Source organism: Acipenser ruthenus, chromosome 16 (genome assembly GCF_902713425.1).
Source record: "Acipenser ruthenus chromosome 16, fAciRut3.2 maternal haplotype, whole genome shotgun sequence".
NCBI classification, from domain to species: Eukaryota; Metazoa; Chordata; class Actinopteri; order Acipenseriformes; family Acipenseridae; genus Acipenser; species Acipenser ruthenus.
The window spans coordinates 26,863,461-26,890,632 of NC_081204.1; the positions used below are offsets into that span (position 1 = coordinate 26,863,461).

At 40.2% G+C, this 27,172-nt stretch overlaps 3 protein-coding genes across 3 annotated transcripts; 1 reads left to right on the top strand and 2 right to left on the bottom strand.

Moving 5' to 3' along the window:
• Positions 1-847: 847 nt before the first annotated feature.
• On the bottom strand, positions 848-4,739 carry LOC131697795 (cis-aconitate decarboxylase-like). Its single transcript, XM_058989207.1, has 6 exons — positions 4,662-4,739; positions 4,414-4,474; positions 4,023-4,210; positions 3,670-3,762; positions 2,721-2,926; positions 848-2,378 (listed from the first exon to the last, which is right to left on the bottom strand). The coding sequence occupies exons 1-6, from the start codon at positions 4,677-4,679 to the stop codon at positions 1,454-1,456; spliced, it is 1,491 nt and encodes a 496-aa protein (XP_058845190.1). The 5' UTR covers positions 4,680-4,739; the 3' UTR covers positions 848-1,453.
• Positions 4,740-4,934: 195 nt separating this feature from the next.
• Positions 4,935-12,733, top strand: LOC131697794 (uncharacterized). The gene is made up of 11 exons (XM_058989206.1): positions 4,935-5,055; positions 6,622-6,796; positions 7,165-8,631; positions 9,025-9,117; positions 9,249-9,353; positions 9,790-9,899; positions 10,093-10,290; positions 10,428-10,590; positions 11,156-11,321; positions 11,617-11,711; positions 11,813-12,733. The coding sequence occupies exons 2-11, from the start codon at positions 6,640-6,642 to the stop codon at positions 11,896-11,898; spliced, it is 2,640 nt and encodes an 879-aa protein (XP_058845189.1). The 5' UTR covers positions 4,935-5,055; positions 6,622-6,639; the 3' UTR covers positions 11,899-12,733.
• A 7,493-nt stretch (positions 12,734-20,226) lies between these two features.
• Positions 20,227-26,872, bottom strand: LOC131697796 (uncharacterized). Its single transcript, XM_058989208.1, has 9 exons — positions 26,716-26,872; positions 25,422-25,535; positions 23,296-24,978; positions 23,077-23,176; positions 22,527-22,675; positions 22,168-22,280; positions 21,959-22,048; positions 21,588-21,710; positions 20,227-21,195 (listed from the first exon to the last, which is right to left on the bottom strand). Exons 1-9 carry the CDS (start codon positions 26,780-26,782, stop codon positions 21,016-21,018), a joined length of 2,619 nt encoding a protein of 872 aa, XP_058845191.1. The 5' UTR covers positions 26,783-26,872; the 3' UTR covers positions 20,227-21,015.
• Between the last annotated feature and the right edge of the window lie 300 nt (positions 26,873-27,172).

The window sequence follows — 27,172 nt, forward strand, 5'->3', positions numbered from 1 at the left end:
CTGTTGCTGGTTCTTGCTTACGTAGATGTGTAGGCTGTGTTTCTTCCAAATTGCTAACATACAAAACTACAGGACAGGACCGCCCAGGTGTATTAAAGTAAAGCAGGAGAGGACCCCCTGTAGAGATGGGGTCTCAAATGCAGTCTCAATATGTGAAATGGCCCCTCCAGAATAATTTTAACAACACGTGGACTTGCAACATTGAATAAGTCCTGGCAGTCAATGGTGGCTATTTATTGCTGTTATTGCTCAATTAAAAAGCATGTGCTGTCAGTGTTTCATGAGTATTGACACAACTGTTCCAACATTTTCTTGAATTCAGGCAGCTGCAAAACATATTTTCTGTGTTCCTTGCTCTGTTTATAGGAGTGCTGGGTACCGTTTGTTCAATTGCAACCTCTTGTTGAAATCAGCTGTGGTCAATTAAGTGAACGAGGCCTGTTTTCCTTGCCAGGAGAGAACAGGAGATGAGTAGACCTGCATTCGTGTGGAAGTACCTCATGAAACCCACCAAGTATTCTCTTTCTTTTAAACTGAGACTGTTTCCAATAACAAATAATGTTTGTCATATATTTTTAACTTTTATTGTGCTGCCCCCGATGCCAAATGAGAACAGAAATAGAAGTTAAAGAAAATGAAATTACCATTGTTTCCGATGAATAGTTCTCTTGTAGATTGTATCAGTATGCTATGATATTTGGTTACAAAATGGCATGGATGGTTTCTGTAACCTAATGTAGGACATTTCTCATTGTAGTCTCACACTGCTGTTTGTCTATTGATGTAATTTGAAGGAGAGGAAAGTAAATATACCCTTGCATGGGCAATTGATTTCAAAAGAGAACACTTCATTTTACCAATTTATTATCTGCAGTATATACAATACATTTATATCACTTAACAATGAAAGTACTGTATTATTGTACACCTTAAACACTGTAAACTAATAATCTTTTTCAATTAAATAAAATATAAACACCAAAACAATTACAATTGTTTCATTTGTATTATATTTGCACACTTCGGGCATTACACTGATTTCACATCTGATGATTTAATTGATTGAATTGACAGATGATATCTTCCAAACTAGTGACCTGTTACACAAATCAACAGTATTGCAATTCCGATACAAAAGTCTGAAATAAATCTTTGTAAAAGATCAAATAAAATAACAAGAATTCAATAAATAGAGCAATAGTGAGATTCACAGTGCTATCAGAATTGAGAGTATATACATTGCATAATCCATGTGAACTGTGCTTTACTTACAATTGAGTATGACTGGCAAATAATCACTAAAATTATGCACTATATAACAACAACAACAACAACAACAACAACAACAACAACAACAACAACAACAACAACAACAATGCATAAAGATCGTTTCCCGAATCATTTCATATTGTTTTCTTCAAGTGTACGTCATCAAAGGATGTCATGAAGCCCTTCACTCCAGGTGCATGGTGAGGTGGGAGCAGTCCTGCATGTCTTCTATGTTCTCCACGGCATCAATGATGGCCTCCACTCTCTCTCCTGGCAGGACTGCCCCAGCGTTGGCCCGGAACTTTTTCAGCAGACTGTCACGACTCAGTGGCTTCCTCCAGTGTCCATAAAAGGTGTCGCAACGACCCTTCAAGACATCGCCCGTTGTGAGGGTCACCAGCACCTCTGCGTACATCTTATTGAAATTGGCAGGGTTGTCCTGGGGGTGCTCGACCTGTACTCTGCTCAGGAGGCTGAGCAGCTCAGGACGGTCCAGGAAGGCTGGGCTGAAGGACTGGACACTGACCTCGCCGTCCAGCAGAGCCGTGCAGGCGTTGAACTGGAAGGAGTGTCGGGCCTGGTGCTCGGATTCAGGGAAGGGCCGGTTGATATATTTGGAGAGGGGGATTCTCAGTAGGATGTTCTGGATCATAGAGGGGTGGAACCCCCCTACGTTGTTGACCAAAAGCTCCCGTGCTGAGCACGCTGCGTCTGCCACCCAGTGCATCCCCAGGTGTGCAGGGAAGCGCTTGAAGGCTATGTCCTGGTCCTCCAGCAGGAAGCGGGGATCCTGTTCAACCGGGGAGGGCAGTGCCTGAGGCAGGTAGTCATTGTAGAAGGCACTAAAGCCAGCGCAGCCTGGGGTCGAGTCCAGGATCAGTGTGCTGGCCTCCAGGCCCCGGGATGCCAGCAGTGCCGCCTCCAGACCAAGTCGGGCTGCGTTCCCAATATGAAGAGGCTTGGATTGAGTGGCAGCATTGGCCATGGGAGCCCCTGCCAGCGAGGCAGCAATCGCCAAGGCGTTTGAGCACTGCGAGCGATCCAGGGAGAGCAGACGGGAGCAGGCAGCAGCACTACCCAGAGGGCCCACTACAGTCGGGGGATGGAACCTGAAGGGAGAAACACTGGCATGACCATCCTGGTAACTGAGAGAGTATTTTACATTATATATGCTTTTAATGGTTTTAAAATTCTGATTTAAAAACAACCTCGGGTAGACAAATGTTTCTTATCATGCCTTCTAAAAAAACATGTTATTTTGCTAGGAAAGTGTAATAATTTCCAATAAAAACAACATAATCACTGTGAGGCTAAAAAACCACTGAAAAACAGATTAAGATTTGCTTTCAAATTCAAACACGGTCTCATTCATGCTGGAAGAATATTGGCACACTTCCTTCTTGGCAGCACTACAGTATTGTGCCAAGTTTGTTCGGCAGCAGTCTCCTCACCTGTTGGGGATGTTTTGGGCTTCGTTGGAGAACCTCATGAGCCGACCCTGAATCTCAATGCCCACGTTGAAGGCTAGCAGGAGGTCCATCCCACTGGGCTTGGCGTTGCCAGGTAACATCTGAGCAATAGCGAGCAGGGCAGGAAGGACTGCCCCTGAGGGGTGGGTGGCTGGGTGCCAGGTATCATCGAAATCCATTGAATGGACCTGCAAAGAAGAACGTGCGGGCACAGTAAGCACCTGGTACAGTGTGATCTCCACTGACATTCCTGACTGTGAGGAAGCCTGGCAGTGCCCCATCTTTCTACAAAAGAAACCTCAAGGACATGAATACAAACCTGAGCTTTCACTTTTCAAAAAAAAAAAAAAAACAACAGGATAAATGGAATGTGTCCTGAATACAGTCACTCCCTGATGGGCAAATATCCAGTATAATGAACAAATTAAATTATTTAAGTATTATATTTAAACAATTAAGGCATTACATTGGTTTTTAATTTTCTGCATTATGAAAATGTTTAGCCTCAGATCTCAGAAGTTTTTCTCCTTTGACTTTCTCATAGAACTACTCCTTAATCATCTGCTAAGTAACCTGTAAAGTGCTCTTGTTTGCTTTTCTCAAACAATTACTTAAAACTAGAGATAAAACAAACGTTTAAACTATTTTATGTTGAAATAATAACACATCATCTCTTACAAGATCTACTGATTTGTGTATGTACTGTATATACTAACATTTTGGAATGCTGTATTTCAAGAGGTGTTTTCACGGAAATTAGTTGCAGGCAGTGTAATGAGGAAATGACCAGCCACAGATATGAGCTGCAGAGCTCGTCAGCTGCTAGAATGTGCTCATTTCATGGACTACATTTTTACAATTTGAAAGGGCTGAGCACTGTGTAAACAAACCTGACATTAAAATATGCCAGCCAACAAATACACTGACTTACCGCAACTCCATTGACAAAGGCTGCCAGACTTGGAGAGAGTCTTGTGTGCCTTCGACCAAAGACTGAACTGATGTAATCTGGAGCATACATTTGCTGCAAAGAGAGTTAATCACAGATCATTATAGGGTCTCAATGTTCTTTAAGATGGAAACAAGCAAGTTAAATTCTTGATTATCATCACCCTGATTTGACAATGCAAACCTCAATTGGAACGGTGACTGTTCAAAGAAACTTTTCAAAAATGGGTTAAGTACTGAAGGAATGGTTGATATTAAAATTCTACAGCCAGGGCCCACTTCTTTGGCCATCATTTTAGGACCATAGCCCAGTGTAAGCCTCAGCTGAAGGATTACCTGGCAGTGCTGCAGAGCCAGCTCAAAGACATGGGAGCTGCTTCCCAGCAGCCCCACCCCGATGCTGTCCAGGATCATCCTCTTACTGCGGTGCAGCACAGTGTCTGACAGCTGGCCTGGGTGCACCAAGTGGATGAACCCTCCAAAACTGCTGGTGATTGTCTCCTCTGGGGCAGGCCTTTCTTGCACTGCAGGACAACAAACAGCAGGTCAGTCTCTGCCTGTGCTTCACTTTAGTATTCAGAGCATCAACTCTACAATAATGCACTAAAATAACAACACTTAAAGACAACTGGGTCCATTGAATTGGTGATGGTATGAAATCCTGAAAATTAACGTTATTTACACAGTTTTTTTTTTTTAATTAAATAGCTTTTTAAAAAATGTTTACCTTCAACTGCAGATTTATGTAGAAGTCGCAGGCAGGAAAAGTGCCTTGAGGTTCTCTGAAACTAATTTAAAAAGGGAGAAAAATTAAATAAAATCAATATGATATATGACAGAAAATACTACTACTACTACTACTACTACTACTACTACTACTAATAATAATAATAATAATAATAATAATAATAATAATAATAATAAAATAAAAAATAAAAATGCATACATTTCTAAGAGTTTCAGCGCAATAATTACCTTGAGTGCTGAGAGCATGATGGTGTTCAGTAGATTGCTGTGTACAACAAAGTTCTGTCACTGAGCTGATATTTTGCTGTGGTTCCATCCTCTCTTTATATTCTTTCATACCTGGATGCTGATCGTCCTCCAGGTTCCAAAACCCCTCCTTCTTTTAGTGAAACTATTCAACTAATTGGGGGGATTTTTCCAATTTGACCAGGAAATGGGTTATGTATTGACCAAGAAGTGGTCTGGAATGTTGGGGAATAACCCTCTTTCTGTTCTGGGAGGACACTTACTGAGAACTTGGCACTGGGAGGCTCCTCCCCTGCTTGAGAGAGAGGTTCTATAAAAAATAAACTCTCACCTCCTAAAGTTCACACTGCAGCTGAAGAGACACCTTGTTGGCCAGGTACTGTTTCATATTTTTACAGTTAGACAAATGCTTGTTTGATTATATAGAAAATATTTAAAAGTATTTGTTTAATGTAAATTATGTTATATAGTGTGTGATCATTTTTTGTATTATTAAAAATACCAACTGTATTTTAGTTAACTAGTAGAAATGTAGATTATTATAAAACATATATATCAAATACTGCATGCATTGGGGGCGCCCATCCTCATGAGTGTGATAATAATTATTATCACATACCATACAGTATATAATAAAGGAAACACAAAGACTGCGCAGAATATTTCCTTTACAAACACTAAAGATAAATAGATCAAAATGGCAAACTTTTTCATAAACCAGTATAATTAATGTATTACGTTTTTACGTGAACAAACAGTTAAGTTTACAAAGTATATATACAGTGTGAGTAATATATTTCATTAAAAAAAAGATATATATCATTATAATCATTTGCATTCATAGAATATCTACATGGTTATCTGACATATGCTTTCATTAGTCACCATACTATATTGAACTATACTGTACTGAACAAGTATGCTTAAGACTTAAATAAAATGCCTCTGTCATAAACTGGCACTGTGGAAAATAGGTTGTGTTTTTGAAAAGACCACTTAGTTCAGTTTACTATTGACAAAGATTATATTACCCACAATTTAATAAAAACATGTATTTATTTATTTATTTATTTATTTATTTATTTATTTATTTGTTTATTTGTTTATTTGTTTGTTTGCTTGTTTGTTTATTTATTTATGTAGTTTGTGTATATGTATATACAAATAATGGGGTGGATATCCCTTTTTTGTCTCTTAGTACATGGTTATGCAGTTTCATTTGTATGCTTTATGGTGCATTAAGTTGGTACTGGTATTGCTAACTGTTCCTTGGCTGGCAGGCAGACAGATCACTGATAGCTAGATTCAGGAATGTCCTCATGCATGTCGACACTCCTGGGTGTTGTGTTCAAGCCTTTTCTTCTTTTTCAATAGCATTGTGTATCAGTCATGCTTGTTTAAGGAAGTAGTTTGACTCTGATTTTGCGATCAGCTGTTCAGTGTTTACCATATAAATCAGTCAGATGTGCATATGAACTCCAAATCACTTTAAAGGAAAAGCAGAACATAAACATTTTGGTGTATCCATTTAAATTGTTTATCTGGGCAGTACCAGATATCTAAATGGAACAACATTACTGAAATGTCAGTTTCTCGGGTTTGTTGTTGCTGAAAGATGCTGAGCTCCAGTCGAGCTGACAGGCTGTGATTGGCTGATTTGGCAGTTGTGGGTACAGACTGGTTGCTTTCATCGCTACAAAGTATTGATTGGCTGTTTGTGGTGGATAATACAATAAATGTGTACCAATTGTGTCTTTGTTTGGTATTTGCTGTCCAATAGAACTAAGCTTTCATTACGGCAAGTCAAAATGAAAAGCTGGCTCTTGCACTGATTGATTTTAAGTTTGATTCACAGTTGATGCTGTGACGTTCCAGTGGGCACCGTCTCATAGAAGCCTTCTAGAGTTGGCTGAGTGTACTCAATGGTTTTCTAATTTGACAGAGTTTTGACGTTAAGAAGATGGCGAGTGCAGATGAATTTGCGGCCATGTTCTATGGAGAGCCGGGGGTCCTGGGCCTCCTGGCCAATGGAATCAGTGCTTTCCTCGTTCTTCTGCAGAACTTCAACGGAGCACAGACTGGTGTACCATCCCAGGGAGTGGAGCACATTCTGGCTGGTAAAAACACAATCTATCTGTGTCTTAGGCAAAAAAGGATTCCATGTTCTCTAAACACCAATTCATCCTGTACTGATTTCTTCTATGATATTTAAGATGTTTCTTAATATTGTATTACTCTTATATGCTTCAATACAGTCTTACAGACCATGGGTGTAAGGCTGAGGTGCAGCAAATAAAGTTGGTATTCTATTAGAAAAACAATATGAACATACAGTGACCCTGTATGCTAATTTTTTAAAAAAGAAAAGAAAGATCTTCAGCACAACAATAATTGGACCTGTAATAGCACAGCTGATAATTACTTTGAAGTGTGTTTGTTAGGTGACCTTGCTGGACTCTGACTTCTACCTATCTACATTTCACAGGTGTTCAACTGATTCTGATTGGGGGGGTAACTCAGCTGTTGGCTGGGCTCCTATCCTTCCGGAAGTATGATCACTTAAGTGGGACATCCTTCATCGCATTTGCTGCTCTCTGGGGCAGTTATGGGTCTACCCGTATAGTCCTGGGTGCCTTTCCACCCTCTATTAACAGCACCAACACCACTGACCAGCTATATCCAGCCAACAGCACTTTTCGAAATACAGAATTGGCTACTCCACCAATCGGTCAGTCTGCTATAGCAGGGCTAATCGCTTACATTTCCATCTCATTTATCCTGTCCTTCTGCTCTGCCACTGTAAACTACATCATGCCTTTTGTCTTTGGGGCCATCACCTTGACGCTGATCTTTGAGGCAGTGGGGCTTGTCGGGGGGTGGGCTCTAGTGGTCTCCGGGGTCCTGGAGCTGGTGATCCTCATGTGTGGGCTTTATGGAGCGGCAGCCTTGCTCCTGAAAGGTGTCACGCAACGTTACATCCTCAAGGGCTTTGGGACCCCCCTTTTTGACGTGCTGCTCCTGGGGACGGCCAATAACAGCAACTCCCAAAAAATAGGGGAAGAAAAGAAGAAGAACACCCAATATGCTGAACCCATGGCACTGGGCTACCTGTGCGACACAATCTCTCCTTTCATCTTTGCCTTCTTCTGCTTTGGCTACCTACCTTCCTTCTTTGTGGGCACTATTTGGGTCACTATCAACGCTTTCTCCCAGCTTTTCTCCAGTTACTATGCCTACCTCCGAAAAGACGTCTACCACACTACCAAGTTTTGTCTGCACAGCACCTACTGGCTGGTGAAATCATGGGAGGAGTTTGTGCTGTCAGTTCTCATCGACAGAGAGGGAGCGGTCAGCGGGCGAGAAAGGATGGTTGGTGACTGGTTCTTCCTAGCGACCGCCATTGTTCTCTGCTTGATGTCACTCAACATGGATGTGCTAGAGGTGGCCCATAACTTGCTATTCCTCCTGCTCACGGTATCCACAATCTCCCAGATCCCACTGGGGGGCTACTACATCTTCTTTGGGGTGATCTGCAGCTTGTTCACAGCCCTGTCTCTCTACGGTACCTTTGCCCGACTCATCAATTCCATAGGGGAGAAGACCTTGATCCCTGTTGGGGTGCAGCCACTATCCACAGAGAAGCTCCAGGATGTCCTGGGACTCATCAAACGGTGCTGGGTGAAACCCCAAGACCTCCCTCGCAGCACCGTTACACAGCTACCTGATGCCCTTTTCTACGTGACCAATGGCATAGCTGCCCTCTCTGCCATCCACAGCCAGGACGTGCACCCCACCTTCCTCCATCTCACCATCCCCTGGGTACTGATCCCTGGAGCAATCATCCAGGTTTACGTGAGCCGACTGGGCATCCAGAAGGGAAGGCGCTTTGGGCCCATTATCCCATCCTGCTATGCTGCCATCTGGGCTACCTGGACCTGGTATCGGTTTGCAGGTATGTTTTAATAAGGGGAAAAGGCAATGCCAGTTGTCTTTTTAAGTAAATTCACATGATAACTTTACAGTGATCGACCAATTTGTTTTAATAAACCCCTGTAGTAGGCAACAGTCATGTCAGTGGAAGTGCAACCTGTTTTAATTAAATAAAGTGGTTGAGGAAGTATATAGGTGTTGAAAGTAATACATAAAAGATGTGTGTCCCTGTTGTAAAAAAGAGTAGCTCTGTTTGACTGCACACATGATATAAGGATTCTAGAACAAGCTAAACACTTTCTATTTGTGAAATCCCCCTGAGGATGTCCATGACTGTCCTGCACCTAATTCATGATTTTCTTAGTTAGGAATGTCTTGCTTTTAAAATTAGTAAAATAATGTCTTTATTTTGTAGGTGTGTTACTTGGCATTTCTACTGATTTTGCTGGTGGATTCACAGCTGGGGCTGTAGCATTCTTGGTACTTAATGGCTTCCTAATGCTTATAGGTAAGTAATTTTAATGGAATTGGATCTTCGTCTAACATTTAGGGGTTTGTTTAGTTGGAGTGAAAAGTGTCAGAGTAAATGGATGGAAAATATTAATGTGTGTTGCTGTGTGTTTTCCTCTCTTTCTCAAGGTGCCTATGTAAATGTTGTGCTGCTGTTGCTGACTCTTGTCATGGAGGTGATTGTGGTGTGTTTCCTGCTCTCCACACTGGGCAGACTGCCTTACCAACTGGAAAGTAAGAGTCTCCCCTTCTCCTTCCCCAAAGTCAAACCTGGAGCAAAGATTAACAGCAACTTGTTATTTAAACAATTTGAATTAGGAAGGTAGACATCTATCACCCGAACACCACACATAATGGCTAATAATTTATCCTTAATGAAAACATATTCTGTGTTTGGATTGGCAATCAAACGGGTTAAGTTCTTGACTAAATGTTTTCCTTAGACTAGAGTATTCATCTTTGGCTTTTGATTGAACTGAACTCAACAGATCCTAGACTTTTGGTTCACCCACTGTTCACGCATGGCAATCTCTCCTGTTTCTCCCCAATGTTACCATTGTTGGGTCTGTTTTGTTACACACATGCACTACCTCTATGGAGCCTGCCTGTAGACTCCAGTACATTTTCTTTCCAAGGATGGTGATAAAACTAAGTTGGTTTTCCATTACAGTTGCGATGCTGGCCATCTTCTCTTTGATCTGTTTGTATGGTACTCTGGCCTCCCTTGCAAATTCCATCTTCACAAAGGAGCTGCTGCCTCTCGGGCCCCCATTGCTGAAGGTAAAGTTGTCATCCAGCTATATCGGAATTAGTTTTAAAATAATGTTTTTTTTTCAAAATAATAAAGATTTTTAATAGATCCTTAAACTAAGGTATGTCCACGAAGCCTTTGAATTCCCAGTGGTCATTACAAAAGTGCTGAAGTGGATTGTTGCAGATTTGAGCATGCTTTTAAATACACTCTTTCTTATAGGCTACACAGGAAAAAGCTGACAAAACTCCCCCTCCTCCTCCTTGTTCCATCGCCACCTCAAGAAAGACCAGTGGGCTGCTGAGCATCTCAAAACTCCTGGATGCTGGTGGGGTCTGTGGTATTCCCACCGATACTGTGTACGCATTGGCAGCATCCTGCAAACACCCACAGGCTATAGAGAAGATCTACAATATCAAGGTATGGACTGGCGTATTTATGTGTTTGTTTGTCTGTGCTGTACAAAATAAGCACTCAAGAGTTCTTTTGCATGGAGGCAGGAGTAGAGTCACTTTCCAGAGCCATGCTCTCAGCTCACACTTCTGTCCCTCTTTCAGGATCGCCCACAGGAGAAGCCCATCTGTATCTGCATCTCCAACTTGGAGCAGCTGTCAACTGCCAAGCCCCCCTTCAGCCCCCTGCTCTGGGAGTTCATGAGGAACGTCTACCCAGGAGGCATCAGCTGCATTGTCAAGAAGGGCGAGTGGCTCAATAGGCTAGGTGAGTTCAGACAGGCTCCTCCATCTAAAGGAAATGATCCCTGCCACCGTACAGGCAGTTAGGTCAGCTACCGTTTGTATGTATATAGGATTTCACACAGTACGTTTTTGTTATTTAGTTGTATTACTGATATTACTGGCAAATGGAAAAAAAACTTAAGTGTAATATGAACTATTTAAACACCTGTTAATTTAATGAAAGTACTTTAAAACTCCTGTTGAAAGTTTAGTTGTATAATTCTAGTTTTGTAACATTAATAGATGTTTTTGTCCTTCCAAAAATTGGAATGTATAATTTAGAGAAAAAAGCGAGGTCTGTGTTTCAAATCCTGGCAGTCACTGCATTGGTCTAATAGTTTATGGGTGTTATGGCAATTTCTGTGTAAAACCACAGGTGACTTCACTCTCCCTTTTATAGCACCGCTACATCTGTTGACTCTTTTACTCATATGGAAGGCTATCATTTGTTTCCTTTAAGAAAATCCAAAAACCTGTGTGAGTTTAGTTTGTAAGAGAGGCTCTGTCCAAAGACCCACGCTCACAGCCTTCTCTTGGTTCTGGTTTAGGAGTCGGGGCAGCCTATGACAGAGTGGGGACTAAAGAAAGCATCATGATCAGAGTCCCTGACCACACAGTGACCGCCCATCTGTGCAATATGACTGGACCACTGGCCATCACTTCAGCCAATCCAAGTGGAGAGCCTGATAGCACACACCATGACATGGTGATAACGTAAGTATTTGTGCTGTATGCTAATGACCAGGTGACAGCCACAACAGCAGCCGTTAAGGAAGATTCATTTCTATTCTAATTGTTAGATACTATATTCATGGCAGTGTGAGGTTGGTCCTAATTATTGAGCGTCTACTGGGTACTAATGGGAAAAAAGTGTTGTATCATGGATACATAATATTGCATGTTAGAATAATATTTACCTGCATTAAAGGACCTACTGGGCTAGTGTAGGAAAGCTAATATTTTGTAGTCACTGTTATAAATGCTATAATTTCCTTTTTGTTTCCCACAGGCGTCTCGGGCACAAAATCAGTGGGGTTCTGTGTGACGGAGAATCAAATGAAGCGGTCGGTTCCACTGTGGTCAACTGTTTGAAGATAGATGAAGGTATTTCCTTGATATTTTTCCTGTTCCCTTTTGTTTAAGGCAGCCTGGACTGAGAGCTTTTTTTACTGAACACTGTTACTCAGTTTTATTTTCTCTTTCAGGTACAATCACTATTATACGAGAAGGCTGTTTTCCTGCTGCCCAAGTTAGACACATTTTTGAAAAAGTCAAAAATTCCATGGAGTAAAGACATGGAACACTCACTACAAATAACATTAACGTAGTGAATCACCACTCAGGATGTGAGAAGTGTACTAGCTGGTGAAAATGTGAGCAGCGATCTTCAATTATGATGTAGTGACATCACTAGGATAATAAATTATTATTTTAGTATTTATAATTATAAAAACTGTGCCATTTAATTTATTCTTAAACATGTTTCTGTGAAGACTGGCAACATTTACTCCTGAAATGAAGATTTCAAATTTTACAGTCCACATTTGTGAATATTGTATATAGTAATAAAGTATAAATAAACATTTTGTGTGTGCATATATTTAAAACACTTTGATGGTAAATTATAATACAATTTGTGTATGCTATGTACTTTATGTAATTATATTTGTTATAGGTTTGTATTTATAAACTAATAAATCTAATCAAATAATTTGGTGAATCTTACCCCTGAATGCTATTTGCTATGATTGTCTCAAAATCCTGGATATAAAAGAACTGGTCAAGCAATTAAATGCATAGTATAGGCATTTGAAAAACATGGCCAAGTGTTAAAAATTATATTTGTCCGGGGTGACATTTCTGTTTTGTATCTGCTGTGAATTTCCTTCCTTAAACATGTACTGTTTTATTTCATAAGACATTTTTAATACTGTGTATATATGTATATAGATATTTTTTTTCTATTCTTATAAAGTATACTATGTCTAGGAAGAAGTGACTGGATTTTGAATCTGTAATTAATCCTTGTTAAAACTGTATAAACTGTTCAATGTCTTATAATTACAACATGTATTCTGTGATTGTCCTTATCAATGACCATCAATAAAGTATAATTAAGACTCAAATGACTAATACTTGAAACTTAACAAGATTACATTTATTTAATTTCCAAAGCACAACTTACATGTATTAAACTTCCATTACATTTAGTTGCAGCATCCAACAGCAGATTTAAGATAATGGCCAGGTTACCTGTTTTCTGCTGGGAGGTGATGGTATATGACTCCTTCACATGGTGGATAGGAGATCTGGAGGTGTTGGAATCATCTTGGGATGTCTCACTACCCTTATATCTATACTGAAAACATGTTTAAAAATAAGATGAGGCCCCTTAACTATTTCCTTTTAGCTTTTCTCATGAAACTGGTCATAAACCAATTTCTGTCAAACAAGTCAATATGTTTATGTCCCAGCCATCACCTTACAATATATACCATAGGTTAACTATCGGTCAGTGCATATATATTCTCCTGCCAAAGCTTGATATAATACATCTGCCGAAGCCTGAACGCATCTTTGGTACACTCAGGCATTTCCCCTTGACATTTTTACTTTCTATACATAGTTCACTGAGGACATCATTAAAACTCCCTCTATGTGTTATCTGGATTTGAGACTTGAGTTTTACAGCAACTCAGACTTTCTTAATTGGTTAAACTCAAATCGGTCTCTTACTCACCTTTCATCATAGACAGTTCTAGGTGTATCGACAGACAGCTGAGAAAAAGTCAACTTTTCATTATAACTAAGGACAGTAGATCTAAATCATTAAACCAGTCAATTACACAGTACAGCAGTCTAGTCCAGTACAGCTCCAAATTATGCTGTATTGCTAAGCAGGCGCGCAGCTTGATAAAAGGAAAGTAATTCTGAATTCAGCTGTTTAATTTAGGTTTGGAACATACTAAATACAGACCAAAAGGTTTGGGATGAATCCTGAACTAGGATCGGTAAAGTGATATCTTTCACTATTAAAAGTTAGAAGTATCAAATCCCTGAGAATTACCCCTGAGAAGTACAGCCCAACCCCACCACCGCATGACCCAGTACATCACAACCCCACCACTGCGTGACCCAATACAGCGAGACACCTTTACAGCGACAGACCTCCATCATGAGCCCCGTTACAGCGCATCACTGCGCACAACTTTGTAGCTATACTTGCTGCCTGCCTGAGATGCATTCAGGGTCTTAAGTTATTGTGAAGTAGCTGCCTGGTTTGTTTCAAGTTATTAACATTGTTATTATTTATTATTTTTATTTTATTACACATTACCTTAACAAGTTGCTCTTCTTCAGTAAATACGTGTTTTCCATGCAGAGTTTCGATAAAGGACACTTCAGAAGCAATTCATGTTCAAAGCACTCTTTTTTTATTATTATTTGGCTTACAGTACCAAAATAAATAAGTAAAGTCAAAACAAAGTGAAACGAAATTCTGCTTCCCTCTCTAACAAAAATAGTTCCAGTGTCACACTAATATCTGCTCGGTTGGAAAATAAAACTTAAAAAAAATAATAAATATTATTATTAATAATAATAATAATAATAATAATAATAATAATAATAATAATAATAATAATAATAATAATAACCCTGGCTTCAGGAAAGAACAAAACAAAACAACTCCTAATTACAAGAGAGGATGACAGACATACAAATACAAGTGCTCACATCGAATTAATAAAAGTGTACATAATTAATAAAATAAAGTGCCGTTCCAAAATATATAAAGTAAATAAAGCAAAAATGAATACATTTACAAGACCATCACTGTGTTACATCAACATAAAAATAAGTAAAACGCAAATGTGATTACAAAACATGCACCCTGTTAGCAACTTTAATATAATATTTCTCTCCATGGCCGTAACAAGCCACCTTAATACAGAACATGTTGAATAAAGTTTAAATAAAGTATTTCACTAACAGCTTCCCCACCATACAATAAGCTATATCACTGATACAGTGCCGCTAACTAAAAAATACAGAAATAATAATAATAAACACAGCAGGTCAGGGTTATGATATTGATTTCCTTTCCATTCATGTTCTTTTTAACAATAACCACCCTCCCCCACAGACTATAAACATGCAACGTTTGCACTGAACTTTAATTAAAATGTATAATTTAAGCCAGTTCATATTATTAATGTTAATTCTGGCGGCTATCTACATTTTAGTTGTACACAAAGCCTCAAATCTAATTCTGTATTTCAGATATGTGGAACTATTACGATGCGGTGGAGCAGCACGTACCACGCACAACCAATTCGGTGGAAGGATGGCACCGCGCTTTCGGGGAACTTCTGGGATCCCGATACCCCTCCATTTGGACATTCGTTGAGGGAAAAGGAACAGACCCTCAATGAACTGAAAATGGAGCAGCCTGTTGCTGGCAATTTGCCACCAGAGGGGTTGTCATTGAGTTGATTGTCGCTGATTACCACAATCGTCCTCTATGCGACTGTTTGCGCGGCATTGCACATAACATTGAGTTCCAGGTGTAACTTCACCAGGTTAATTATCAACCAGAACCCATTCCAACTGCAAAAAAGCTACAGAAACATCTTATTATACAATACAGTTTGACCATTTAAAACAGTTTTCCTTTCACCGTTTCCACAGCACAGTCACATTGTATAACACAGTCCCAAACTAACATCACTGATATTTCAGCTATTTTACCAAGAGCTAAGAATAGCACTAAGAAAATACGGTTTGTCATGAATCTGAACAGCAGAGTGTTTGTGATTTCTGGACTTTCCAGACAAGGATATTTATGACACTCCTTGAACTTGTTGAGCTCAAGAAGGATAATATTGTATGTATGATGTTCCTGTCTTGTGTAGCAACCACAAAAGGAAGCTGGGAATTCACAACTCAGGAAGAAGACATGTTTTTCATGCCCATTACGTGCTATTTTAAGATTCTTACCAATGTATCTCAGATCAAGAAAAGCCAAAATAGTACTATAGAGAGGATATTGCAAAGGTACCGTGCTTTTCATTATTCTGAATAACGTATCTTCTAAAATGAGACAACATTTTTTTTATTTTATTTTAGTGTGTCACCAAATAAGCAAAATCCATGAACACTAGTCTACAACATATTTGAGGGATTCTGGAGATAAAACCAGAAAATAAGAACTTACACCAAAAAACAGCAAATCTTTATTGGCATGAACAAACTAACATGCCAAACTGAAGAATGTCTTTGGTAATATCTCAGCATAGGGCATACTGTGTATATCCGGTGTAAATTAATACACACAGAACTGAGAACATTCCTTATTTACTCTGAAATACCTTCAGTACCTGTGTCCTTCAAAATTTGGGCACTTGGTTGACCTAGGCTGAGGTCCACAAGGAGCGCTACCATCGGATCTTTCGCTCCCATAGGCCAGGCAAGGGAAACTTGTCTGGGGATGGTTTTTCTCACCATTCCATTGCAACCCCTAATGGTCAGGTGTCACAGGAGGCCTGATAGTGCGACCAAGCTGAACCCTGTCCTCCTGGGATCAGTACAGTAGCATTGGGAACATCTGCTGCTTAGGGTCACCAGGTAAAAGGAGATGTTTAGTTTCAGGCTTCAGTTCTCCTTACCATTGTGGGTTACATCCATGAGGTTACATTTAAAATGGTCATTTCAAATAGGGGAGAAATGGGAGGTAAATAGCTGGATGGCACTTCAATTAGAATAAAAACATATAATTAAAAGATGCTATCAAAAATGGTTTATAAAGTCTTTAGATTGGTCTCATTGAGGAATGTTTAATTATGTTTTTTGGGTCAGTTATGTACTTTTTGTTAAACGTTCCAGGAAATGACTACCTAATCCAAGCAGTTATGTAACACAGAACTGGATGTGCAACTTCACCATCAGATACCAATGACACAATTGATTTTAAGTTTCCAGAGGTGTGGTGACACATAATGGTACAGTATGGGCTTCTCTAGATGGGCCAGTACACCTCAGGAATGTCATTTGTCTGGAACAACCCATTACAGATGCTCTTCATGCCTACAGCCAAGTTGTTGCCTAATTATATACTGTACACAACTGTGTTCTTGTTCCTAGGTCTGTACAATGACCAGTTTTTATTGTGTTATTGTTCTTGGCAAGAGAATGTCAATCCATCATGGCTTTCCAGCGAAACATCAGCACACCGTCTGGGAATTCACAGCTCTGGGGAATGACCCTGGACCAGGAAACATACCTAGCCAGCCTCTGGAGAAATAAATAAACAGGGGGGTCTAACTGACAAAGGTACATACTCTCTCTGTGCTACATAAATATTAAAGTACCAAACACATATAACACATCCATTGTGAAAAAAGAAAACATGATAGATCCATCTGTTCTGATTATCCTCCACCAAGATTATTTTATACTTCATTATTTGTTGCAGCTTTGGTAACATGTTAATTTAAAAGGCTATTTTCTTTATCATCTTCATTTAGTTTCCTGTTTAATGTCATAGTATTCTGTATAATGATCCATTGCTGTTCCTCCTAAGATGAATAATTGCTTACTAACTACTCCAGAAAATCGGAGGGAAAAAACCCCCCAAAACATTAGGGTGATAAATTCATTATGACAGAGATGCATTGGAAGGTGTTCACAGGAAAATACCTCTCTCAGGAGGAGTGTTGCTGTGTCGTTCGATTTAATCTACTAATGCATGACAGATAACTAGAGTTGCCCATTAACCGTATAGGGCGGAACAAGAAAATTCATTGTGTAACTAGAAAACGAAACAAGTGGATTATATAACAATGATTAATTTGCACTGGCAAGGTGTTAGAGGATGCCTGACGGAAGCTGAACTCTCTCCTTCTGGGAACAGTACAGTAGCTTTGACAACATCGGCTGCTTAGGGTCACCAGGTACAAATGATTATTACTGGAAGAGAAACAAGTGGATTATATTACAATAACCCTACATTTCCTGTTCAAATACATTAGTCAATGATGCTCAAGTTGGAATTTTTTTCTAATTTCTTTTGGGGCTTTATACATTTATTTTTTAAGAAGTCATTGAAAGGAAAAACAAGAGAAAATAAACAACAGTGCATGCTTACATCATGTCTTTGAACAAAAAAATAAACATAAAATGGCTTGAAAATGTCCAGCATTCTGATTGGCTGCTGACATTCCAAAGGTATACATTTAAAACAGTATAACCAATGGTTCAAACCTGTTTTCATTCCATGCATTCAGATCAATGCATTTCTGGGTCAACAGCTTTTATGATTGCCAAATTGCTTTCTCTCAGCTTTTTTGTCCCTGCCCACTGTAATGCAACATGTTTCGTGATTAGGGCCCTGTGTTTTATGCGACCTGCTTTCTTAGGCTGCACTTCCTCCCACCGCAAGGTGGTCATGTAGTCTGCTTAATTAAACCACTTACTGGTTAATAATCTCCTGATTCCTTTAATCATCTCAATTAGTCATTCTATTAACACGCATTGACGCGTTGATTAGGCGGCAGCAGCAGCTACGGACATTTATTTAGTCATGCATCCCTTTATTACTAATACGTCTTATTCAATATTATTTCTTAGAATGTGTAAATAAATAATTTAAATGTTTCAGTTTACTATTAGGAACACATAATTTGTCAACAAATATTAAAAAAAAACAGCACTGATTCCTGGAACAATTTATATAAAATACTGAAATCATAACATCAATGCTGTAACATACATATTACAAATATAACATAATAATAATAATAATAATAATAATAATAATAATAATAATAATAATAATAATAATAATAATAATAATAATAGTAATAATGCAAGGTTGTTCGCAAGCAACACATTAAGTGCTTAAGTTTAATAGCAAGTGTCACTTGCTATTAAACTTAAGCATCATCAGTTGGTTAACCCTGCCTTCTTTCAGATTGACGTTGTTCTGTAAAAACTTGGCCATAAGAAGAAACACTTCTTTCAGCATCTACAGAATTGGTAACAACTGACAAATATATTTTAGCCTTTCGTGTTAAATTGGGAAATAATTCTTCAGCTTTAATCCAAACTTAATTCACTTCAAAGTCATTCTACTGCTGTTTTCTTTTGCATATGGTAGGTATTTGTCCATTTCTGATTTACAGTCAGCATCAAATCCTGGAATAGAATATAATGGGAGGTATTCCAGATCCAAACTACACACTTATTGTGGGTCGAATATCCTTACTGCCATCAGAAAGTTATGAGCTGGTTGAAGAAAAAAGTGGTTTCTTTTTGCATTGATCCGGGTTGTAGTAATCAGTTTTTCAGAAATGTCAAGGAAGGTTTTTACACATAGATTGTTTATTGTGGTGTCTGTGCTGTGTACCTCTTGTGCCATTGGTCGGTATGTATTTATTAATTCTGCAACTTTATTATATCTCTGATGGACTCTCAGTTCATGGCTTTCAAACCACTGTATCAGATCCACCAGTGCCTTGGCATGCATCGCAAGTAAGGAGAGATGAGATTTTAAACTTTGCACATCTTTAAGCAATTTCTGGAGGTCCAGTGTTTGGTAAAATGTGTATTTCCTTTTCCACGAAGCCTGCTTAAAAAGGGATGTATTTGGAATGATATTCAACAGCAGAAAACCAAGTGCCCCATCGTGTTATGCATGGCTTAGGTGGCAACTTCATGGGTAAAGTACAGCCTTGTTGGATTGCCCCTGTCAGGAGGACAGATCTCAAACCCCAGTGCACCAGAGTGGCCATTTTGAAAAGATCTTTGAAACAGACTTTCAAGTTATAAGAGTAAAATGTTGTCAGGATGTTTAGAATGAAAATAAAAATGACATGTACGTCATTTAAACAGTTGTAGCAACACATGGGGACGTATAACGCTATATTTTTCAGAAGGTTTTATAGGTATTGGCTCAAAAAATATATTCTTCAAAAAGATGAGTGAATTATTATATTTTCACCACATGATTTACGCTGAGCCCCAAATACAATATACAGTACACAAATCTATGATTACAGTACTCTAAATATATTTGTAAATGTTTATAACGTAATGTGTAAAATTTTAATCCAGAATACATTTGTTGAAACAGATGTGTTTAACGTGGTAATGAAGGTATAGTGGCAAGATCAATTCAAAGGGCAGCAGTGTGGAGTAGTGGTTAGGGCTCTGGACTCCTGACCGGAGGGTCGTGGGTTCAATCCCAGGTGGGGGACATTGCTGCTGTACCCTTGAGCAAGGTACTTTACCTAGATTGCTCCAGTAAAAACCCAACTGTATAAATGGGTAGTTGTATGTAAAAATAATGTGTAAAAAATAATGTAATTGTATGTAAAAATGTGATATCTTGTAACAATTGTAAGTCGCCCTGGATAAGGGCGTCTGCTAAGAAATAAATAATAAACACTAGCTTTTAAGTCTGTTGTAAGTGGAAATTGAACACCTGGTTCCTTAAATATCCACTTACTCTACAGCTGAAGAAGAGTCTTGAAAGCTAGTATATGTATATTAGAGTTAATCTAATAAACAGCATCAACTCTTCAAATGTATTAGTGAATAACAAAGTGACCACACACACATGTAAAAAACATAAAAGCTTTATTCAAATAATCTATTGACTTCCAACTGTAATTGTCTCTCGCTGGAAACAATTTGACTGTAATGTTGCTGTTCCTTTATGAGTTACGTCCAAAAGTTATTAGCAAACCGTGTGTGGGTGTTTTATTTGTGTAATCCTGAAATAACACTTAAAAAAGAAATACAAAAATGATATATATAAATAAAAAGCTACATTGAAAAAAACAAACTCACAGACATTAATCACATTGATAGCTTCAGAAAGCATAAAATGATAACTGGAATAGCTTTACAAACCAGTACAATCTGCTTTAAAGCTTCCTTTATTTCAACACTACTATTATGTTCAATTAAACTTTCATAGGATTAAGCCTGTGGCCCCCTGCCAAGATTGACAGCTCAACACAATCGTATACCTCAACAGCGTATTTGCTTTGCCTACATCTAAATAAGAACATATTGACTTCACTCATTTTTGTGTGTGTTTACAAAGGCAGTTGCCTATACAGTATATACAGTGAGCAGGATTGACAGAGAACAGTAGCTGGGTCTACTTATTTACAGTAATATTATTTTACCTGTGCAACAAGTCAGGCTAGCTCAGCCAAGCAGACATGTCACAATAGTTGCTATTCAACCATAAGATACCTGTATGTTTGAGTACTTCTTAGGAGTATATAGCTTGTGAGCATCCTCATCCTCAGGTATCCACTTCAAATAAGAATCTGTTCTTGAATGTTTCACCTTGTGTAGAATCTTTGAAATAATAGCCTTGAAATTCCTATAGACCTCCCTATTTGTCTTGCCCCTCTTCTTGAAGTTCGACCTCCTCCTTCACAGAGCTAAGCTCTCCTTTGGAGCGAACAGCCATCTCGGGAGTTGTGGTCTCCTCAGCGATATCAGTCACGAAGGCAGTATTGTCCACTCCTCCTCCTTTGTGTTTTCTCTGAACCCTCTCAAAGATTTGCAGCACCTTTGATTCAGAACATAACTTTCAGCAGAAATACACAGATACCATGCAGACCATTTTGAAATGGAAATCACAATGCTGCCAAGAATGGTTAACCAGAATGAATCCTAGCAGACCAGCAATGGCAACAGTACTGCACAGTGGTAATGATACAGTAGCACACTGGTACCAATGTGATACTGGTGCTATGAATTACCAGTGTGTGTACTGGTTCCTACCACTGTGAAGTACCAACAATTGTAAGAGTTTTGGGTAATTTTAGCTGTTGTGATATAACCATTGCAATTATATTTCACTGTTTTTGTATAACAGTAAACAGCAAAGCCAAACTCTAATATTAAAATGGTTTGAAACCACCACTGAAGCCCACACTGTCCGAGGTGGCAGGGAGGTACCTGGGATTTGGGGAAGATGCCCACTCTGAAGAAGCCAATGTTCCCGCTTTCTATCTTGGTGCAGTCCACAACGGTGGAGGCAATATTCTCCGGGGAAGGCCCATCACACAAAACCCCGTCCACCTGCGAGAGAAAACAAGCGACTTCTCTAATAACACGTTAACAACTACTACTAATAATATAGCTGCTTAAACTCCTTATTTACTAAATCACGACATCAATGTGTAGTCATACTCTTTCTTTTTCAAGTCCAACTGTTTTAAGCTGCCACAGATACCTGTTGATACTGGGATTGTTTGAGTGTTTTGGTCCAAGCTTGGTTTGTTTCTATATGTGTGTGTATCTCTGTTACTGTATCTCAGCTGCCCCACCTTATCTCCCAGTTTAGCGTAGACCTGGTTGTGGTGGGTAGTGTCTGCTTCTCCTGTTGGATTTGCTGACGTCACTGCAATGGGACCCACCTGTCCAGAAAGAAGTGGTTTGTTTAGATAAGACTCTCCAGGGGTATTATCATATCGCTCAGGGATTTAGGCCTTGACCTCATACAGTTGGTCTCAACCTTTAAACCAACACTCCTTACCAAGTCGATGAGGTGCGTGGTGACGGTGCAGTTGGGGTTACGGATGGCGATGCTCTGAGGGGTGCCGATGTACTTTGCTGAGTCTTTCAGACCAAAGCACTCAAGCCATTTACCTAGGAGTTAAAACAAGCACCAACTGTTAACAGAGCATGACAACACCAACGCAGAGAACTACTGGGGTGTAATACAGAACGGAAGCACAGTTCACTTACTACATATAGATAGTCCACTGTCCGTGTACAAAGCAAAGACAGACCAACCATAAACAATGCAAGCCACCAATGTAGGAATCAGATTAATCCTTACCCACCCAGTCCTAGCGGTACATGACCCCAACCCAGCTCTACAGTGCCTCTTACCTCGCAGGATGACCATGCTGATGGAGGAGGGCCAGGCTGCCTCCATGAAGTCCCAGAGCAGTGGGTTAATGAGGTGTCTGGCTGGCTCTAACTGCTTAATGCTGGAGATCCACAAGGACATGGGCCGGTCCTGAGCATGCACCTTCGCTCTGGAACAGAAAAATAGCAAAGTTTAGGCAAATGCATACTGAGACATCAAACTGTAGACATAAGTGCTCAAGGTAAACGTAATCTTTACTACATAAGTTTTCATTTCTCTATGACCCATATCTGTGAGCTGGTCGTGACTTTTAAACCACCCTATGAATTTGTCTTTCATGTCTAATATTTGTTGTTTCAGCTGTTGTGAAGGTGATTGCAATACAACTATACGTCTGAGCTGCCTTAAAAAGTAAGGGGAAGAAAGTATACAGTAGATAAGACAAGTTGATAATATTGTACATGATTAAGGCTCCTATTAAAAGACAGAAGACAGATGGATGAAATAATACACAGATAGAATGATAAGATAAGACATGGAATGCGTACTGTAACCTCAGTAAAAACTTACTTGTATGCCTTTTCTACAGCATCGGGCCGATTGCAAGCAGCAACCAGCACATAGACTGTGTCCGTGGGGATCCCACAGGTGCCACCGTTCTTTAGGATGTCTGAAACCAGGGGGGATAAAAGTTTATATTCACTTTCAGATATCCCTGCTAATATAAAAAATAGTGAAATTAATGAGTAATAATAAAATTTAACCTCATCACCACAGACGTCAAAGTACCTGCAATCTTCTGAACAGAGGTAGCCTTCCTGGCAGGGACATGGGGACACTTGCCACTGCCGCCCCCGTAGCCGCTCAGCTTGATGAAGGGCTCGCCGACAGGCAGCTGGGGGCTCTGGAAGCTGCTGTTGAAGAGGTTGGCCAGGAAGCAGTAGAAGCTGACCAGGCCGAAGATGATGGTCACCCCGATGTCGTAGCCAAAGGGGAGCGCGTTGACTGCGTCCAGCAGGAAGCTGATCAGGATGAGCTCGAAAGTTAGAGCGTAGGCAAACCAGGCCTTGCTGAGGAAGAGGGTCCCCACCATCACAAAGCAGTTGAAAAGCATGAAGCAAATGATGCCCACGGCCACGTTGAAGCCCCTTGTGGCACCATAAAGACCGCCATATCTGGTCAGCCCCCACACCACCCACATGATGCCATAGAGGATGAAGGCCGTGCTCTCTAGGGTCTTGCCTCGTGCGAATGCCACCGAGCCAGACAGCAGTTGGAGGGCTCCACCAGCTACCACTGCCCAGGGCAGGATCACGATGTCCAGGGGTCCACTTGGGCCGACAGTTGCAGTAATGGCAAAGGCAGCTAGCACACTGCAGGCATGGCCTAGCACTTCTGCATCAGCATATTTGGAGTAACCCAAGTAGGGCGCGTGCAAGTCCTTATCTTGCTCTCGTAGGTTTAAGGCACTGGTCCTGGAGACTAAAGCCTTGACCAGCCCTTCTCCAGTGGGGATCCTCCAAGGTGATGCCATGTTGTGGAGAGAGACAAGTACCATGATGGCAGAGACAATGAAAATGGCGGCTTGGACTCCCTGGGTACCTCCCTGGAAGAAGCCTTGGGGCTGGGCAGCAATGGCAATGCAATAGGCCACGTAGAACAGGAGGTAGAGCCCATCTGCCAGACTCTTCTGGGTAATGAAAAGGGCCAGCACAAAGAATAGGATGGAAAAGACAGCAGGGAAGGGGACTGGGAAGTAGGGCTCAGTTGGGCTCCAGACAGTCAGAAGGAGGGTGTAGCCTTCAGCGAATTTCAGTACCGAAGTGAAACCGTAGAAGGTGGCAGAGAGTGTGTCAAGGCAGCGGTAAGACAGGATGCACACCCCAATCTGGTAAACCCCAGCTGTCCACAGCCATGGAACCTGACCTTGGAAAAGAGTGGAGACCACCCCTAACAGAGAACAGGCGAAGACGCTGGCCGAGAGCAGGTTCATCACCAGGCCAGTTATCACAATGTCGTTCTTGTCCTGAGCTTGCGAGGCTGTTAGCTTGTCTTTCTTCACCAGGCCGGTGCCTGGTAGCTGGAGCTTGCTCTTGGTGATGTATTTGAGCATTCGCCCTGTGCCAAAGTATGCCCCCAAAAGGCAGACCAGCAGGTAATTGGCGGCCGTGGCCCCCTGTCCAAAGGAGCGATCATACAGCCCAGCAATTTCATGTGCACATGCCAGGCACACTGCGAAGGAGATGACCGACAGGACAACCTCCCTCTGCATGACCCCCACCACCCCTATTATCAGCAGAGCCAGGGTAAATGCCGCCAGCCCTGGAACCAGGGCATCACGCAGCCCAGCTTGCCCCACCACCACCCCCTGCCCAGCCAGGATATGAACAAGTCCTGAGCCACACCACAGGGCTGAGATGGTAAGAAACACTGACACAAACAGAGGGGCATGGTTCAAGCTCCGTCTCACACCTGCAGTTTGGGGGGGGTGGGGGGGGGGGGGTGGAGAGATAAACACAGCAGTCAGCGCCAACCCTAGTATACAGTCAAGATGACCACCTGTCCAATTATTTCATTAAAGTCACTTTGCTATTTAGATTAAAAGGTTACCCACTTGTAAATGTTATCTCTCATGGCTGTGTATCTTTATCAAGCGGTAACTTTGTATAACATTACTTTCACTCAATTGACTGCATACACTTGTGGTTTATAGAAAATTGAATGCTGCAGGATTCATCAGACACTGATACCAGAAGGGATAAAGCTATACATATATAAGTAACATGTGCGGCTCATGTGATCCACATGTTTGCATGTGGTTGACATAATTAATATTGCCACAAATGGTTCCCCTGCATGGGTTACCCTAGTTATTCATTAAGTGTACTGCAGAGCCTGTGGCGATCACCACTTACCTGCATAGGCCAAGAGTGCAGCAACGATGAGCAGCAAGATTCCCAGTGCAGTGCTTGGAATAAATGGGCCTGTCTGGGTGTGACTGTAGCCATTTACCAACAGCAAAAGGGCACCTGGGAGTATTGAGACATTATTATATACTAGTCGTTAGTCCTGCTTATTGGTTTTCACACTACACATGCATTTCAAAATCATTAGAGAAGGAAGCAATTGTTACCGTTATTGTGTCACCTTTTCTTAACAAATTCTTAAAAAAAGGCAGAATGACGAGACATTGTGTAACGTCCAAAAATAAGGAAACACTGCAAAGTGGTTAACCTGTTACAGAAATAAACATTACTGCATTATTCTTATTATATTAAACGGAGTAGTTCAGTTACATAAATTAGTACTACTGCAGCACAATTAATTTAACTGCAAAAGAGATTTTGACTGAGTCGTGGTGTAGGGTAGACTGTCAGCTATACATACATCATTGACGTGTTGCATGATATCATTTCAAATGGACCGAACAGTTAATCACAAATAGTAGTTAACTATCGGTGACAACCATAAAATCTATCGAAATAAGCATTAACACACAGAACAAGTGCTGTTACAACACATGCCTTATTGCGTATTGTACCGATTAATTAGTGTTCAACGTGCTGTATGCCGTATTCTGCTACCGTACTTTACATTTAAATAACGTACAGAAAGGTACTTGCATGTAAAACGTGAAATTCTATGTTTTTAATTGACTGAATAATTGGTGGAAATCAGGTGTATGGCTGAGTGATGATAACCGGAGTGTGACAGAATCGCAACTATTACTGTGTCCCCTTTTGGCCGTGGTGATAATAAGCGGGTTTGACGGTATTTACACAGGTAGACTAAATTACACAATAAACGAATAGATAAATAAAGCAGTCAGATGTACGTTGTAAAACGCACTGAATTTCTATCCTACAAGTATTGAATTAAGAGTCGTAAAAATAAATTATTAAATATTTCACTACTACATCCCTACATCTGACTGAATCATTTAGTTTAAAATAAACTATTAATTTACTGGGCAAGAAAAAAAAAAGTACTGTACTAAGCCATGTTTTGACAAAATGTAACCCAGTACAGAACACGTTAAAAAAGAAAAAAAAAAAAAAAAAAAAAAAGCACTTGTAAGTCTTGAAAGGGATATTTTAATATATGTATAATAACTTAAGTATGACACACAAAGTTATTTTCACATTGTGGTTTTAACTTCAATTTTGTAATAACACAAAACTTAGACATTGGGTTCATATAGTTTCCTACCTGCGGATATTCCAAGGATGCCAACAGAGAAATGCAGGGACTCAATCTCTACCCGTGGCTCAGTCATCGCGGACGCTCGCAGTTGAATTCAGGAATACTAACTTGCTCAAACTTCTCCACCCAGTATCTATATAGTGCTGCTGATTAGAAAGACTCCCACTAGAACGTCACTCTAAAACACAGGGAAAAAAAAAAAAAAAAATCTTTCCTCTTCCGTCGCCGTAAATCATTTGCATCAGTTCCCCAACAGGAGAGGTTGTTTTAATAAGGAAGTTAGTGTAGAACATGCAACTTATTTCTTGTGAAGCCTCTGTTAATACTGATTTAAATACAAAATAAAAAAATACACTGCTACCTCAGACAGACTAGTGTGACCTCACCTGCCTGTGGAATTCATTTTGTCAAGGTGGGTAAATAAATACATATGTTTGTGTTATTTGGATTAAGGGTACAAAAT

Bases quoted from the DNA above. Each gene is read 5' to 3' on its own strand.
- LOC131697795 (XM_058989207.1), bottom strand. The intron at 4,211-4,413 runs GTAAACATTTTT...GTTGTCCTGCAG, and splicing joins ACATAAATCTGCAGTTGAAG to TGCAAGAAAGGCCTGCCCCA. The intron at 2,379-2,720 runs GTGAGGAGACTG...TTCTCCCTTCAG, and splicing joins GCCCAAAACATCCCCAACAG to GTTCCATCCCCCGACTGTAG.
- LOC131697796 (XM_058989208.1), bottom strand. From the start codon at position 26,782: ATGACTGAGCCACGGGTAGAGATTGAGTCCCTGCATTTCTCTGTTGGC. The intron at 22,049-22,167 runs GTAAGGAGTGTT...CTTTCTGGACAG, and splicing joins CCACGCACCTCATCGACTTG to GTGGGTCCCATTGCAGTGAC. The intron at 21,196-21,587 runs GTACCTCCCTGC...TCTGAATCAAAG, and splicing joins GCATCTTCCCCAAATCCCAG to GTGCTGCAAATCTTTGAGAG.
- LOC131697794 (XM_058989206.1), top strand. From the start codon at position 6,640: ATGGCGAGTGCAGATGAATTTGCGGCCATGTTCTATGGAGAGCCGGGG. The intron at 9,354-9,789 runs GTAAGAGTCTCC...TTTCCATTACAG, and splicing joins ACTGCCTTACCAACTGGAAA to TTGCGATGCTGGCCATCTTC. The intron at 10,291-10,427 runs GTATGGACTGGC...TCCCTCTTTCAG, and splicing joins AGAAGATCTACAATATCAAG to GATCGCCCACAGGAGAAGCC.